This window comes from Manis javanica, chromosome 7 (assembly GCF_040802235.1).
Source record: "Manis javanica isolate MJ-LG chromosome 7, MJ_LKY, whole genome shotgun sequence".
NCBI classification, from domain to species: Eukaryota; Metazoa; Chordata; class Mammalia; order Pholidota; family Manidae; genus Manis; species Manis javanica.
Window position 1 is genome coordinate 127,898,814 of NC_133162.1, and position 18,425 is coordinate 127,917,238.

Consider the following 18,425-nt stretch of genomic DNA (forward strand, 5'->3'; position numbering starts at 1 on the left):
AATTATGTTGTAATTGTGTAGTGCTTTAAAAAAACATACCATGTTTACCTCGGGTAAGCTAAAGTTGAGTCAAAAGGGAAATAGAGTGGGGTTTTCAGATATTTAGAGCTGGATTCTTATCCTTTATACGAGGCAGTTTTCAAATTTCGTTATTTTAAAATCACCTAGCATCTTTGTGTATTAGCATTCCTTTGTTTCTACTATTGTAGGATTATTTCAAACGCAGTTTTTCTCTCAACTAATGCCAATGTTTAAGTCTGCCTATTGCTTTTGAAATTGTAGTCTGAATTGCTGTTTTTTTTCTTGCTGTTACCGTTAGTTATCCTCCAAATTAGCTGATTGTATTTCCCTCTGAGAAAGACTTACACATTTTTTAAGAACACTGAATATTATTGACAGACAGTAAGTTTTAGTTTCTACCTGCACTCTCAAGTCTAAACATAAATAATCAGTAGTAAACAAAACCTTTCTTACTGGCTGAACTAACTGTTCCTCACAGAGGTGCCTTCAAAATGGGTTCTAGTGCCTGTGGTGAGTGAGTAGAAGATGGAGTGAGTTGTGCTTTCCAAACTATCTCCTCTTTCAACCAGATCGCCTCCATTTTAATCTTATTTACATATTATAGGGACGATGTGCTATATAAGATTTTCTTTGAAAGAAAATTGTTTTCTTTTGTTTATTTAAGTTTGATAAGTCACTGTTTTAAAAAGTCAGAGCCACCAATAAACTCACCCAAAGGTAGGTAGGTACTTGAGCGTGGTGATGGGTAAGGGGTTCCAGGACCAGCTATTCCTTGGCCTAAAGCAAAACAGAGAGTCATTAAGCTCTCCTACAGCTACATGCTATGTCCCAAAATTTATATATATGTGTATCTACTGTAGTAGTTTAGTCAATAGATTGAAGTACATTTTCAACATATATTTTTAATTTTACATTCAGTAGGTACAGACTGAAAAAGGTCACCACTCATATACTGAGAAATGTATTCAAGTATATAAATATTTTAACAGTCTTTTATTAGACACCTACCTATTTAGAATTATCCAGATAATTACATCAAAGTCTCTTTTTTTTTTTTCTTTTTTTCTTATTATTTTTTTTTCTTTTTTTTGGTACCCCGTAAGCTCAGCCACCATCCTTAGCATAAAAAATACCCATGTAAGTATTTGCGCAAGTTAATTGATATTATGTTTATGTTCCTAGTAGCTCAGTTCGGGTGCTTTCTCGGTACCGAAAGCCCTGCCTTCCCTCTTATCCCATCAACCTGTGTACTTGACCCCAAGCCTTACCTGCAGAGTTGATAGCATTATAAAAATAAGCAGGTTAAGGGAAGAAAGATATATAAGATTGTGTGGAGTGGCTTTTTTATATAGTGTAATGAGAGAAGGCATCTATTTCTAAGGAAGTGAGGAAAGTATGCCATGCGAAGATAAAGAAGGTGGCCATCGAGGCAGGACAGCGAAGGCACAGGCCACGGAATTAGCAGATGCCTCAGGCTACACATTTAGGAGATTTCTGTTGAGAGTTTATTCAAGTAAAATCACATTTAAATTCATTACTTCCAAAAGTTGTTGTGAAGTTGCTTCTCCAGCCAAGTGAAGGAAATAACCTCAATACAGAGAAATAATTACTCTTTCTTTATGTTTTTTTAGATGTTGCTAAATTTGCATAAGAAGAGTTGGATGGAAGGTTTGACACTTCAGGACTACAGTGAACACTGTAAAAACAATGAATCAGTGGTAAAAGAGATGTTGGAATTAGCCAAGAATTACAATAAGGTAAAAGTTTATTCCAACATTTATTTCTTATAGTCTTTTGATTATGTATGATTAAAATGTCAAGCATTGTACAAATATAAATAGTTAAAAATAGAGCAGCCTGTTTTGTAGACCAGATAGTAGACATTGGCTTTGCAGGCAACCCGGTCTGTTGCAACTACTCAGTTCTGTGTTGTAGTGTAAAAGTAGCCACAGACAGTATGTAAAGGGATGAGTGAGGTGGTGTTCTAGTAAAACTTTATTTATTAAAACAGGCAGCTGGCAGGATCTGGCCAATGGGTTTGCCAAATCCTATTATAGACCATGTAAAATAGTTTTATGTCTCAAATCTGTTCATTATTCAGAGGACTTTTTCTTGTAAGGGAATGGGAACAGGATGTAGACAACCACAGCAGCATTCAATACTTGCTACATATAATTAATTTATGAACTTTGTTTTTCATTTTAAAAGTATTTATTGAAAACCTGGGTGCCAGGCACTGGCGATATCGTGAGAAGCAAGACCTGTTGTCACAGAGCTTTATGGTAGGGGAGACAAAGTGAGCAAAAAATACACCCTAATGCATTCTCGTTGGTGCTGTGAGGAAAATAAACAGGATGGTGGAGAGAGGAGTAACTGGGGGAGGCCACTCGCATAAGGTGGTTAGAGTTGTATTTTGCAGAATCTCCTGAAAGTGTTTATTGTGTGCTAAAATATATGTGACCATGATAATGTTTTTGTTCATGGATTTACATTCTTTTATAATTCTGAAACTAAGAAAATACTTGAGCTATGACTAAAATGTATCTTCTGTAGTGTATTAACTTCCTAGCTACCATAACAAAACTGGGTGTTTTGAAATAACAGATATATGCCCTCACAGTTCTAGAGGCTAGACTCCAAATCAGAGTATTGGTAGAGCCGTGCCCGACCTCTGAAGCTTCTAAGGGCGGGTCCTTGCTTTCCTTTTCCAGCATTTGTTAGCCCCGGGGATTCTTTAGCTTGTGGGAGCGTAACTCCTATCTCTAACCAGGGTTAAGATTTCAACATACCATTTTGTAGGACATGTTATGATTCAATTCATAGCATGGACCAAATCCCATATAAAGGATAGATTTTATATTTTTTTCCAGTATATCAGATGTATATGTATGTGTGTATATATAAATTGGCAACAGAGGTTTTTTGAAATAATATTTGCCCTTATTACATTGTTTTCTTTCTCATTTGACTCAACTGCATTTTATTTCAATTACATATATTCACATTACACACAAATATTATAATCTGAAACCCATTAATGGGTTGAAAACCAATTTGTAAAACATATAGACAACATTTAGTTTACATAAATGTAATGTAAATCTATTGAATATCTCCTGTAGAAGTTGTGATGGAAAAAAAGGGATTCGTCCTTCATTTATAGGAAAACAGACAGTAAGAAAAATCTATAAATAATGAGAGTACTAGACCAGAATTGGTTCCATAACACCTTAGTATTCAGATTATCCACAGGTCAGCTACGTCAGTATCACCTGGGATCTTGTTAGAACTGCAGACTTTAAGACCTCCTGAATCAGAATCCACATTTTATCAAGGTTTCCTGCTTTGTATACTCATTCAAGTTAAAAGTTAGAGAGCACCGCCATGGAGAAGCCATGCACAGCCCCATGGAAGTTCCGAAGGTCTTGCTCTTGGTTAGGGAAGACTTAGGATGCTATCGTACAGAATAATATTTCAGCTAGACTTTAAAGCACGAATAATATTGGGACATACAAAGAAATGTTACCCTAAGTAAAATAAACATCACTGGCAAAGAACAGGAAACAGGAGAAGCAAGGACATGTTTAGGAAGTTGTGTTTGGCTAGAGTACATAATACATGAAAGTGAATTGTGGAGAATAAAGTTTTTTAAAGTTACTGAAATAAAATAACAGGGTTTAGAATATCAGGATAGAGTTATTTTTGATTGGGGACACACACCGAGAACCTGAGTTTAGAAACTTAATTTGACGGTGGTATGGAAGAAGGAGTGTTGTAAAGGGAGATTTGAAGTGGAGATTCTGTTTAGGAGGAGGTTGCTACTACCCCAACAAAAGGTACTAAGTGTCTGCATTTACGATAGTGGCATTGGGAACAGAGAGACAGATAAAGCATGGCACCAGTTGGATGCTGAAGTCAAAGAAAGAGGAATCAAAGAAGAATTCAAGGTTTCCTGCCTAGGTGACTAGCAATCTGTTGCTACCTTTAACATTTCCAGTTTGGGTAGAATTAGAAAGATTGAGAAAGGGCAGAAAGTTCATTTTAAACAAGCAGTTAGAAATGTGGGACTAAAAATTAATGGTAGGGGCTGGGCTAGAGTTTAAAATTTTGGAGACAGTTAAAATTGATATTGATTGTCATACCAAAAAGTAATATTTCTCTTTTTAAGTGAAACACATCTTATCAAAACAAATATTAACCAAGAGACAGTGTATAAAATTTGTACATGTATGTAGCAACGAGTCTTTTGAAAGAATTAAGCTTTGAAAAAAAGTTGAGGAACTCACAAACTAAATTTGTGATAGGTTTGGCTTTGAAGAACATGCCCTGCTTTTTGTGTAATATTCCAGCTGGAAATCCCCATTGGTTACCCTACAATCTATGTAGGAGAAATATTTTTTATCTTTCAGTATATGTTTTCATGCTGTAAACATTAAAGAGAAAGAAATAATTTATCATACTTAAAACAGTTAACCTTTTATAAATTAAAAAGTTACAACTTATTATTCGGCAGACTGTAGAAATGACTTTCATTTCTCAGTAACATTACACTTCTAAGTAAATTCATATTGGTACCATTGCCAGGAAATAACCTATTTATGGTTCCTGCTGCCCATCCACAGAAGTTTTTCCACTTTTACAGCTTTAAAAAATCTCTGTAGTACTCAAAAACTTGTAAGGTTTGGTTATAAAATGAAAACAATGTGTAAGCTGTGATATGAAGGAGTCCAAATTTGGGAATGTAATTCCCTATGTGATTGAAGGAGAATGTGGTGGAGTTTTTAGTAACACTTAAAATATAAAAAGAAAGGCCCATGCTACCAATTCCTCATAGCATTCTTTTTAATTGCTTGGTATTTTAAACTTAGGTAATTGCTGTTAGGTGCCAGTTGGCTCCTAAAGTGAAAGAAGGTTAAAAAGTAATTAAATTCCTTTGTCTTTACTTTTTAATTTCAGGTCTGAATTCCACACAAAGATTCTGCTTGATAAGTAGTCATTGATTTTTCTAATTACTGAAATATAACAGCCACAACTGTTACTCCAAATCTCCTTTATTCTTGCCAAGATGCATCATTTTTTAAAATATATTAATAGATGATTGGCTATTTCTAAAATGAATATGCAAGTGAAAAAAATGAATTGTAAAAGAACATTTTAACAATAGAATAGGAACATCAAAGTTTGCCTTGTTTTCAAACATAGCTCTATAAATTCTGAGATCTGACAGTTTACTTTTCAGGAAGAAATATTGCCTACTTAGTAACCCAAAAGAAAGTTTGGGTATTTTTTTTATGTGATTACATAAGAAATATGTAATTATATTACATTTAGTTTATTACAGCAGCTATATTAAATAGGAAAATCTTGTTTGATGATAGTGCAGTAAGAAAAGAAAAACAAAATAAGACATAAATATTGGGAAAATCGGGTCAGATTATCATTAAGTATGATAGGATATGGTTACAATCAAACGTAGAAATCCAAGAGGCTAAATTAGAAAATTGTTACAACTGTTGTAATCGAGAATTGCATAGGTGGTTACATAGGCTGAAACCAGTTGAAAAATGTAATAGGCAAATCAGTTGACAGCACCCAAAATGATAAAATGCTTAGGAGTAACTACTAAGAAATATTAAGTGTATATGACTTATTTGAATAATACTAAAAGCATTTGTGAATAAATTCCCTTCTTTTCAAATGGGAAGACTCAATATTGTAAAACTACTGTCAAGCTTCCCAAAGATGACCTTAATTCTTAAGAATACAATGAGCTTTTAAAATTTCGATAAGTTGACAGTAAAGTTTATATGCAACAAAAATAATAACTAAAATTTATTGAATACTTTTTAGAAGTCACACTGGGAGAAAATATTTGTACTTGTAACACAGGGAGGGCTGGTATCCAAAAAAGGATAATATCCAAAGAATTCCTATAAAATTGTTTTTAAAAACAATAATTTTAAAGACGAGAGCAAGAAAACTCACTGAAGATAAATGGCATATACACTTAAAAAGAAAGTTCAGCCATATTAAATAGTTAAAGAAAAAGAAGTAGAAAAATTTTTTCCTTTTAAATTAAAAAAAAATTGGGAAAGTTCACTGCTAGAGGGAAGGCAAAGTGATAGGACATTTTTAGAGGCCATCTTTCAATTTTACCTTCAAGTTTAAATGCATGTAACTTTTAAACCAACATGTTCTGTTTTAAGGGTTTATTATGAAGAATATAGTTCTGTAAGTCCCAACTTAGAGAAATATTTACAATTTGCTGTTATGTATAAAAATTAAATTATGTAATAATATGAAAAGTCCCTACTGTGTTACTCTATTTCCTCCATTTTCCAAATATCTCTCACATTATATCTCAGAACATTATGTTGTTAGCAGTGTTACCTCTAAGGAGGAAGTAGGAAAATAATACACTTTATTTAAATCCTGAACTATTTTCGGTGTTTGCACTGAGTTTTTCTTGCATCTAAGATTGTATTAGCACAAAGTAACAATGACTTAAACAAGATAGATATTTATGTCTCTTGCAAGTCAAGGCTAGTAGGAAACTTTGAAGTGATGCCTTCTGCATTTTGCTCTACTTCCCTTGTACTGGCTTCCATCCTTTAGACCTTCTCGTGGTTCAGGGTGATTGCCAGACCTTTAGCCATCCCGTCTGAATCCCAGCCAATAGGAACAAAAGGAAGAGCAAGAGGGCGATACATCCCAGCCTACATCAGTTCCCTGTCAGGATCCGTTCCGTAATTCATACCCCACACTTGTGATTATCTCACTGGCGGAACTTACTTCAGTGGACACACCTTGCTTTGAGAAAGCCTATATAATGTAGTTCTACTGGGAGCATTGCTGCCTTTAATAAAATCAGGGTTACATTACAAAAAAAGAAAGGGAAGATATATATTGGGTGGGCAATGAGTAGACTCTGCCATAGAACTTTTTCAATAGGCCAAACTGCAATTTCTATTACACATGCACACTTGTGCACGTGCACACACATACACATATCATCTTTATTTTATATTACTATCTCATGTAATTACATTTAAAAATTGGATTCCCTGTAAGATTTTTAGGAAGAATTTATGCTGTTCAGGGATACTTAAACCATGGATTGGGCTTTTATTATTCCAGTTGTGTCATTAAAAAAGCAGTATTTCCTAAAAAGCCACAAATATTGGTTTGAGATCTTTGGAGATAGATAGGATCATTGTTTATGGCTATATGTGTCCCCATCGTTCTTTGTGCACACTCCTTTTTTGTGTATTTCATACTGCATTATAATTTGAGCTTTACAGGCAAGTAAGGCCCAAATGGGAGCTCCTTGAAGAGCAAAAACTGCCTTACTTAGAGTCTGTGCTTAATAGAGATTGTTGGATATGTAAAATGATGAAACTTACACTGTTGAGGACATACACAGAATGTACTTGAGTGTCATCCAAAAGGAGAGCTAGAAAAAAAATTTTATAGTAGTGTTATTGCTGGAATTAACATATGGTTTCCCCATGGAGATAATGCCTAATTTCTTCATATGTAAAATGTAGACTGACTACTTCACTGAGATGTTTTAAGGGTCCAGCAAATTACTATTCATAAGAGCACATGTATGTTAATGTTTAATTACTGATGGTTGTAGGAAAACCACTTTTTTTTGTTCTCCATATGCACACATAGCTCTTTCTTAGTTTCCTGATTCGTGCTTGTTAATTTTGCTTTTCCAGGTATGTTTTATAAAAGTCATTTCCTTTAAACCTATCCTTGACCCATAACCCATAATGTGACTTTCAGTTACTGACTTGATATAAAAATGAAGGAAGAAGTGGAACACATTATCTTGAAATTCACTAGCAGTGATGCAGAGATTATTTAATGGTGAAAAAAAAAATACCGTATTGGTAAATTTAGAAAAGCATATAAAGAAAAGCATGGCGTATTACAGAATGAACAAAGTTAACATGTCAAAGAGAAAAAAAGAAGCCCAGGGAATTACCTACTAGAGAAATATAAAATGGAAAAGAGACATGGTGTCATAGAAGCAAAGGTTAAAGGATTAGAAGAGATCAGGTATTGTAGTTGCTCTCTGAAGGTGCTCAGAAAGTTCAAGAGAACTGAACCCATTGTAGTTTACATGGTGGAGAGCCTTAAAAAAATGTTCATGAAGTACTGAGGAGCCAGTCCCTGTTTGCTGAAGGGTAAATATAGTGGTAGAACTTGAGATACAGGTTTTCCACTTGAGAAATATGACCATTACCAGAAAAAAAAGACTGAGGTTATGGGTTTAGTAAAAGCCTCTTTGAGATAGGGGATATATATAAGGGGTTTATGATAATATAACAGACCAAATTCCAGGAATTTCTTAGAACTGTGCAGATCGTGCATGATGGGATAGCCATCTGGGGGTCTTTGTTGATAAACTGTTAAAAACGTTTCTAGCGTGAATAGCCACAAACATTTTCAGTGCTTTTTGTTGGTTGAGTAAACCAAAGAGCATGAATGCAAAAGCAAAATTTGATGCCAAATCACAGAAGTTGCCATAAACACAGAAGTTCCCCTAGTGAGGACACTGCCTGTGCCTGAATTTCATTTGTTTCTGCTGCTACCATTTTTTAATTTTTCCTGGTGACTGGCCAGATTAGAACTATGAATGAAGACAAAATGGTCTTGTCTAGATAGTAGATGAGATAGATGTAAGTAACTTAGGTAGACGGCAAAAATATTTAGGGGTTTGATGTGATGATCTGGTCTATCTTAGAAAGTGAGGGATGTGCTCACTCTTTTGTCGTGGGGGTTTGCAACCTTAGTATATGCCTAAATCTACAGCTGCTCCTCATTTTCCAGATGGCATCTATGGCTGTGGAGTACTTTTTACCATCTGCACTTCTCGAAGAGTTTGTGAACTCTCCTTTTTAATTATTGGAAATGGAAAAACTAATTGGTAAAGTGGCTAAATGATGTAAAAGATTCTAAAAATTATTAGAGCTTTTAACATTCTATTTAACCTTTCAAGTAAGATCAGTCCTTTAAATGTTTTTTGACTTTCATCTTTACGTATCTGCCATCTTTGATATTTGCAGTACTCCAAAATACTCCATAATAGCTGTTTTGTACATGGGTTGGTATTTTGAGCCAAATTCCAAACTGCGTACCTCCTTCCAATACTGTAAAGTACTATTGTTGGCATGTGTATACAGCAACTGACACTGAATGGATATAGAGTACAAACTTATGTGAATTGTTCCATTCATCTAACATGTTTTCAAGTTGGGATTTGTAAAAGTAATTTAGAAAGACCAACTTTTTATTTGTTGCCAGTGTTTCCGTATATGTAAAACATTGTGATAGTGGGAGAAGCAATTTCCCAGTGAGGAAATATTTTTTTAACTAGCTGAAAATAATAGGAGTGACATCTGACTCTGAAAATGAACATATTCTCTGTCTGGGGAATTCTAGATTTGGAGTGTTATTAACTTTTATTTTTCCTTCTTTCAGCTTTATGAGTCATAAATGTATTTCCTAATGATGTGTTGTAAATAAGTATCCTCTAATAATCAGTAGATACAATACTTATCATCATCTTTTCTCTTTAGGAGGTTCTACTGGGAAAATTCTCTAGATAGTTTGTCCATTTATAAAATTAGACACTTGCCATCTTTGCTCATTTTCAAGTTCTCTGTTTACAAAACTATTAAGAAGGTGTGAAATGCAGCCAAACTTCCCAGTTTATGGGAAATGTCTGATGATTGCATTTCCTACATGTTCATTGTTCACACATGAAGAAATTTGGCAGCTGTGAGATTATTAAGTTTAGAGTATCCAAATCTAACCCTCACAGGGATTTTGGTTTCCTGCTTTCTGCCACCACCATCTCACCTCCTTTGTAACCATATTTGTGGTAAGTTCTGTGGTGTTATTTCTTAAGGTTGGTGATCCTAAAATTTTCTTCGTTTTCTGTTTATCAGGTGTATGAATAAATCAGTTAGTGAATCAGGAGTTCGCCTGATGCAGAGTCCCAGCTTCGGGCAGTTAACATACCCAAACTGTTAAGAAGGAGCTTCCTTACACTTAGACTGCTCAGTAAAGAGGTTTTGTTGTGGTGTCATTATTGGGAGAGGAGGGCAGTGTAGGAGTTAATCTAAATGCTGTAATTATTTCAGAATTACTCTGCTGGAAAATATGTGATCCTACATGTAAGAGTGTGGCTAACTCTGAAAATAGTAGACAGTGATATATGTGTATTGTTGTTTTGGTTGGTTAACTTTTATCTGATAATGGCTTTTAATTGAAGTAATTTTTTGATGTTGGAAACTTCAGATCACTTGGAATTTCTTCATGATTATTAAAGGTCACTCAGGTGAAGAAGTGAGGTTTTTTTCGTGAATGCATGTATCACTATTAGAAATTGAAATGTGTGAAGTTATTAAGGGAGAAAACTATATGATTTGTTCAGTGGATCAAAAGTCAGCGGCTCCTTTCACCCTAAGTGCTACTAATAGAATTGAAATAGATACCAACTATGCACAGATTCAGTTGACAAGAAAAAAACCAAAACAGGGAAGTTAGGGGAGAACTGTAGTGAAAGTAGGAGAAGGAAAAGAGGACAGAAAAGGACTGCCTAGTTCCAAGGTGCTCTCTCTCAGATTCTTCACTCTTCAGCCGTTCCTCAAAGAAATGCCATATAACAGGTTTCAGATGCTTGACATTGCCACGTGGGCCAATTTGATATTTTCAGTGTTTTTTAAGTATTTCTTAAGTCTGTTTTCAAAATGAGAGTGGTAATAGTTTTCATTACCCTGAAGCTTATTCTGAAGATCAGCAAAATTGCTTTTTTAAATTTTTCAATAAATTACTTGAATAAAAGGTTATGCTTGAAATTTGGTTGCCAGTATCTTTGGTGATTATTCTTCAGTAGGAAAAGTACATTTAGAATTTGAAACTCTGTCCTTTGTGTTTCATTCACAGGCTGTAGAAGAAGAAGATAAGATGACACCTGAACAGCTGGCAATAAAGAATGTTGGCAAGCAGGTGAGGTGTACTGTGATAGGGTGCGCAGTGACATAATAACATGCTCTTATAGAATTAAAACTATTTTAGGGCCTGTATGACTTCTTTTTTCCTGTCTATTCACTGTACATTTTTCTTAACATATAAATGTAATGGTAATTTAAAGGTCACTGAATTATTTGATTTCAGATTCTCTTTGTCATCTATGGAGAAGTAAATCACAAATATACCTGTGAGATACTATCTTTAGTGAAAATAATATACTAGAAATAAATTAGGAAACTTGTGTCCTGATTAATTTTTCAAGTTTTATTTTTACTTGAAATAATGTCAGTGAAGATGAGAGAATAGTAAATGTATTTTGTATGTGACCGTTTTTTAAATGATACAGTTTATCAGTATGTAGGCTTCAATATATAGGGAGTGTTCCTAAGAAATCTTAAGAGTCCTATTGGTTCATACTGAGTGAAGAGAAAGGGTTTTAAGCATTTGCTCTTTCACTTTTCCAAGATGAAATATATATTTTAGTTCCTACTTTCTGAGGGTTGGGAGGGACACACCAACCAATTAAAAGAATCTACAGATTAATTAGACTGTTTTTTAAGGAATGTTGATTATATTTTTTTCCATTTCATGGAACATGGTTATCATATTGCTGATGTTGGCAGAATCTTGATATTTCAGATGCAAGACACTAAGCTGTCTTTGCTTTCAGCCATCCTACCATATGCTCTGATCCCATCACATCTCACAAGCTATGTAGGTTTGGGCCAGGACCATTCTTGGATGGGAAATCTCTAAGAAGCACCCAGCTGCCACAAGAAGTGATATAGTAACTGAGGGAAGTGTGTTACTGACTCACTGCGAAACCAGTCACTCCAACAGAGCAGGGGGCGCAAAGGTCCGGTTTAAATAATATAATCGGTGAAATCAATCTCACGACATTCAGGATATTAGAATCTAAAAACAAGAATCCTCAAACAGAATTGTAATATAGTTCATTTTATTCTCTCGTCCACTGTGCAACAGTCGCCCTTGTTGCCTTTTCCCACTACTTAGTCAAATATGTTTTATTAGACCACCAGCTTGGAGCCTTGTGCTTTATAGGGTCTAGGAACTAATTTTTTAAAGGCCATAGTTTCTTGATGTCGATTTTATTTAACAGTTAGCAGCAAGTAAAAGGACTGAATGAAAATAAAAGTGAAATTGAAAAATATGTAATTGGCAAAGTTTAATAATTATCAGAATCACTTTTTAAAGTCTATTACCTCACTGGCCAAACTGTCTATAATGGAATCAGACCAACACCTGTTTCTCCTGACAGTCTTTCTCAGTCTCTGTCACCTGAAATGCCCTGAGGCTAATTTCTGAATAAAGAAAATTTAATATTGTTGTCTAGTTAATTGAAATTATTTGTAACATGTTGTATCTCTGGTCTGTTGAAGGAAGTGAAGCGTATTGAAATTATAGTTGAGCAAAGAACAGCCAAGAAACAATTCCAGTGATGAACATTTGTTTAAAGTTGGAGGAGTCCTGAGTATTTTAGTGATACCTATAAGAAAATAATGGCGTTAGTTGAAAGTTTCTTATTGTGTGCAATATATATCATTTGTTTCAAAGCTTTCAAATTTAACTGAAATACTTCATTCAGCTCAGCATTAAACATAAATACAAATTAAGTATTTTAATTTAACTTCCTTTATTTCAGTGCAATTTTAAACCTCATTTTTATAACTCTGACATTTCAAATATAGATTTGATCAGGTTTAAAAGATTGTACTTACATACTTTTCTATAATACATTTTTTTCAAAATACCTGCATTGAAATATTTATTTCACCATTTTATAATTGATCCAAATTGTATTTTAATTTTTTAACTACTAACAGTGACTTTTGATCCAAGAATACGTTGTGAATCATTTAAAGCACTATTCCTGAAATATCAAAATTATACAGGAATTGAATATGAATTACAATTACAGAGGAATTACATTGAACTCTTACCTATTTTTATGTCTGCTTTGAGTAAATTACCCATTCAGACATTCAATAAGTGTGAATGGCAGAAAATAAACACACATACTCAGACTTATACACACATATAAATGCTTATACTTAAAAAAAAATCAGGTGATATGGGCTGTAAAGAATTCCTTGTTCCTTTTTATAATTTCTGGGACAGAATCACAGCATTGATTGCATAAATCAGTCTTTCATTATGTAATCTTATTTTATCAGCTTCCTAACTTTTTATCAAATTTGGAAATCTGAAGAATATAACAGTATATTCGGAACATTAGATTGTAAATTATATTAATTTAGGTTTAGCTTTCTTTACCAATATCAGCTACTGTGAAAAAAATCTTAACTCGTCCACCAATAATATGGTTCTTTTTTTTTCTTTCTTATTTTGTTTTTATTTAGGACCCCAAACGTCATTTGGAGGAACATGTGGATGTACTTATGACTTCAAATATTGTCCAGTGTTTAGCAGCTATGTTGGATACTGTCGTATTTAAATAAAGCAATGCAAAAAGCTATTAGTGATACTTTCAGTGTATATTCCTCTATTGTTCCTAATGCTCAAAATCAAGGGACCTCGAAAGGTGTATTTGGTTAAACGTAAGACATCTGGCATCATTTACAGCACTAACACCTTCAGTCTCAGTTGTGCAATTACTTCTGTTTCTTTAGTCAGGGTCTTTGCAGATTCCAAAGTTGTATAAGAATACATTCAAGTGGACAAATTTTGTTAAGATCCCATTTAATATTTGAAGAAATCAGTGACACAAATATATTTTGATTGTTGCTTACAAAATAAAATACATTTACAATCTCTGTCTCCTGAGGTCTTTTTGGCACTGGTTGGAATTGACAATAACATTTGGTGGTGCTCTAGAAATCTCACACAAAGGTATGTTTCCCTTTGCAATTTAAGATCTTATAACACATAAAGCACCAGTGTGATAACAAAACTTAATAAATGTAAAATGATTGCCATTAATGAAAGGCTACCTCATTAGTGAGTAACCCAGAAAAAAATGTTGACGTATTAAAAATATTTGTTGCAAGTTAATATTGTGTATTCAGTATCTTGTTAACATACCATACTTTCAGGGTTTCCAGAGAGTAGATTTAAGAAGAAAAAGAGGGCAATTTTAATTTAGACTTTATCATTTTTTAAAGAATACATTCCACCAGCAGTTTTGAGATTGGGAGTTTCTAGCTGCAAACGACTAGACTTTCAGAGAAGGTAGAGAAGGTCTTCAGGGCAAAATGAAAAAAGTAGCTGTACTGTGAGCTTAATATCATGAACACATAAGCAATTATTTTGTTACTGTTTTTTCTCATCTTTCCCAAGTAAACTTAAAAGTGACCAGTTTTCTGGTAAAGACAAAAATGACTAATGGTAGTTTTCAGAGATGACCTCCTCCCTCAATCTGTTCCCAACCTGATATACATAAATAACTGCCCCTTTTAATATTCATTGTACTGCTCCATATTGGGTATACCAAGGAATATGGCAAAACATACGGAAACAAAGATTTAATTCTTGTCTGTACCCTTTGTGAAAATATGGAAAGAATGTTTCTAAGGCTTTATTAAAGGGGGTTTTTACTTAGGGATTTAGAATTTAGCCTCTCTAGAGATGGTATAATGATATGATAGACCAAGTTTCTGTTCTATTTGAACAATTCTAGGCTTTTACTGGCTGCTTAATGAAAAGTTACCAGAAACTAAAAGTGGAAATGGCTTAAATTCCCACAGTGTTTCATAGTCTCTTTTTGATGGAATAAGAGAGTTTCTTGAGCTTTACTTGCTTTTCCTGTGGTTTCTTTTATACATATTAATGATGTGTCTCTAGTAGGACAAGTAATATGTATTAATTGCTGGGATTACCACAGCTAACCATTTACAATTAAAATATAAATGGAAGTTAGAAGCTTCTGCCTAATTTAAACTTATGTGCAGGCTGTTTTTTTTTTTTTTAAAGAAACATGGTTTCTCCCTTTATGTAAGTAAGGTTCTATGAATTATTTCACAGATAATTGTTCATAGAGCTAGTAAAGATTTTTTTTGGACAGGATGCCCTCGGAAGAAGGCCTCGATAATCCAAGGGTTCTTTTCAGAATTTCATTTGAAAGCCCTTTTTTCCCTCCTTTAGTCCCCTGAAAATACCTTCCAAGTGAGCCCAGTGACTGAGAAGGCTTTGTGATCACCTCATCTTCCTGGACTCCCCACAGCCACATAACATTTTCCTCTACCTGGTTCATGTTGGAAACATTCCCAATTTCAAAATCTTATCAAAGTCCCTCCAAGCAAAGACAACATTTTCTTTGTGGATTAGGAGTCAATCAAAATTAGGATATGGTAAGAAGAGACTCGGTGAACACCCTTGTCTCGAAATGTGCAGCTATTTTAGCAGCAGCAGCAGCCCTTGACGGCCCAGGCCCAGTGAGGCATTGAAATGACTTAATCTACAAGCTTGTACACTTCAGGTGTGTATGTGCTCATGTGAGCATGTCACCTACTGTGCAGTATTAAAGTATCTTTAGAATCAAAACTATTGCTTGAACTATGGAGATGTCCCTGCTTTCCTCTTAGACTAGTATGGGGGCTTTGAAATCTCCAGTCTCACCATGCAGTGTGATCTGCCTGCCTGGACCGGGAGCACTTGGGTCTCCTGGGGGCTCATTATATATACAGAATCCAGGCACCACTCCAGACCTGAATTCAGAATTAAGAATCCTGGTGTGGTTCGTATGCACTTTAAAGTTTGAGAAACCCTTTTGTAGGGAACTGGGGTTCAAGAGCAGGTGTGCCGATAACTCTGAAGGCTGGCACAGTCTATCCCTTTTCTATACTTTACATTCCTCGTTTTTTAAAAATCGAATTCACGGTGTGGGGAATGACAAAAACCTGAAGAAAAGCCCAGGTGGAGTCTTTACATTTTGCTACACAGTTGAGGCTCTGTGTCCTACTGAGGAAAGGGGGGGTAACCTTGGAAGCAGTGGAGAGAGCGCTCAGGGACAAAGAAGGTAACGATGGAAGAAAAGAGAAAACGAGAGCAGCCAATATTGGGCAAAAGCCTCTCACCAGAAATGCTGGTGGAAGGTAAAGGGCAGAAAAAAACAAGTGCCAAATAGTGTCATAGCTACTGTACCCTCCCCCGCACTGCAACGCCTCAACAGCTAAGGCCCTGCTAGTTTATAAAGCTTCCGGGCCAGGAGCTGAGATTTGCTTCCGAAAGGGAAAAATGGGTCTGGCTCTATTTTTCTCCTAGAAAACTGTCTCGGCTTGAGTCTGGGACATCTGGTCGTCAACCTGTCCAGCCCAGGGCCATGGTCGGCAGGCCGTGCTCGCGGCGCCCTGGGGAAGGCCACAGCTGGTGCCCTCTGCAGCCAAGCGGCCTCTGGAACGCAGTCTGGGCTCAGCGCTGACAATTTGGCCCCCCGAAGCAGCGCTCTGCAAATGCGCCCGCCTAGGCGTAGGTGGAATCTGGTTAACCCGTCTCTGCCCACGCCTCTGCTAGGGACCCACCCAAGGTCCCTAGCGCAGCTCTCCCGCAGGGAGTGGCCTGGCGCCCGGGGCGGGTAGACGCGCTCTCCCGAAGGCAAGGGCTGTACTGGGCTGAGGTGCCCGGAGGCGCGGGAAGAGTGTGCGCCCTGGGGTCTGCCCCTGACGCGGCTAGCCCCGTGCTCCCCCCAGTCTCTGGGGCGTCGGCCCCCTCTCGGGATCTCCAGGGTGCTGGGGTGCCCACTCTCGGGCCGCTCGGGCATCTTCCACAATGAGCCAGAGCCAGGCGGCCGGCCTGGTGGCAATGCCGGGCGCGGGGCGGGTGGCTCGCCCACCGCCAGACCGTCAGCAGTGCCCCGCGAGGAGCCCGCCCGTCTGCGGCCAGCCGGCGGGACCCAGCCGAGCTCCGGCGCTGCGCTCGCCCTCGTTCCCGCGCGGCTCGGCCTCCCGGGCAAAGCCGCGGGCGGGCAGGGCGGCGGGAGCCCGGCCAGGGAAGCGGCTTTGGGCTAATAAAACCTCTTCTGCTCTCGGCCCTCTGGTCCAGGCGGAGGGCTAGGCTCCTCTGCAAGGCCATTTCTGGGGTTTTCTTCTATAACTCGGGGTCGCCTTGGGCCTCGTGCTATTTATTTGTGCCCACATCCTTTTAAATTGGTTCTCTATTCCTTCTTAGATTCTCCTCATTTAAAAATTACTGGCATGGATTCTTTTTCTCTCCTCCAGATTATATAAACATTAAATACACGCGCGCGCGCGCGCGCGTGCCTGCAGCAACTATCACTGCGTTGACACCACTTCCATTCTGTCTCCCCGGATCAGTGCTTCTAGAGAACCCATTTGCACGAGGACTCGGCCCTCTCTTTTTCTGGCGAGGCTTTTGAACGTGTCGCCAAGCCAGTACCTCAGAGAGAAGGAAATGCAGTGGGACGCAAGGGATGCATGGCGCCTGTCCCCAGTTAGATGCTTTTCAGATAATCTGCAACCAAGCTCGCTGATAAAATATTTAGTAAAGACCTCGTAAACATCCCTGCAAACACATTAAGACACTTCAGCCCGACAGCTTATGATTATTTCAAAACTTAAAAAGGAGATCATAGATTGTCAGTGTTTCTGTGCTCAACCAAGAAACCGAACCTTCCCGAGGTGGGTGGATGGGTAGGTGAGTTGCTGCTTTTCGCCCCCTCTTCTCACCCCGCCCGCTCACTTTCATCGCTGTGCCTCTCAGCAGCAGTGATTTATTTATTTATGTATGTAGTTTAAAAGGTGTGCGTCGGGGAGTGGGGGTAGTTCCGCCGAGGACACGCAGGACCTGCTCACAAAGGACTGGCTCAGGTGTTGTGCGCGTCTGTATTAACTGGAAAAGACAGACTCTGGAACTTTTACAGGGCGAGAAGAGGCCACGGCTCGCGCTTTGTATACTTTGCACTTGAAATCGTTACATTCAACTGAATATTTGGCTCATTCAGATCCGAAAAGTCTCCTAGCATCGTTGAATTCCCTCCTCCGCCCCTCAGCTCGAAGGGAGGGAGGTGGGGAAGGTAGGAAAATGTTTAGTAAATTGCACATCTCTGAATCTTCCTAAAGCAGTGGTCACAAAGCTTAAAGGTGACACAACAGTGCTCACGTATAACCAACACACATTCCCCACCCCCCCAAACCAACAATAAAATCATCCCCTTCAATTTGCCATGATCGTCGCGACCAGGAGCCAGGTGATTATCCTAATTAATGTCTATCTAATTAAATTACTGTCAGCAGTTAACCAATGGCAGGAGCCGTTTCATCGGCTGCACAGGCAGCAAGATCAAAAGTGAGCCTTTTCTGATTGCTGCATAGTGTCAATTGGCCAATCTCTTCTCCCAGGGAAAAAAAAAAAGTAAATCA

The 18,425-nt window shown here is 37.2% G+C and overlaps 1 protein-coding gene across 2 annotated transcripts in view; it reads left to right on the top strand.

The window, feature by feature from the left end:
• Positions 1 to 13,867, top strand: part of PSMD14 (proteasome 26S subunit, non-ATPase 14) — an 87,825-nt gene extending 73,958 nt beyond the window's left edge. For both annotated transcript variants that reach the window (XM_017663793.3, XM_017663794.3), the window contains exons 10-12: positions 1,653 to 1,778; positions 10,984 to 11,046; positions 13,452 to 13,867. In XM_017663793.3, the coding sequence (XP_017519282.1) occupies positions 1,653 to 1,778; positions 10,984 to 11,046; positions 13,452 to 13,550 (288 nt within the window). In that variant the 3' untranslated portion in view covers positions 13,551 to 13,867. The remainder of the gene's footprint in view (positions 1 to 1,652; positions 1,779 to 10,983; positions 11,047 to 13,451) is intronic.
• The last annotated feature ends 4,558 nt before the right edge of the window (positions 13,868 to 18,425 follow it).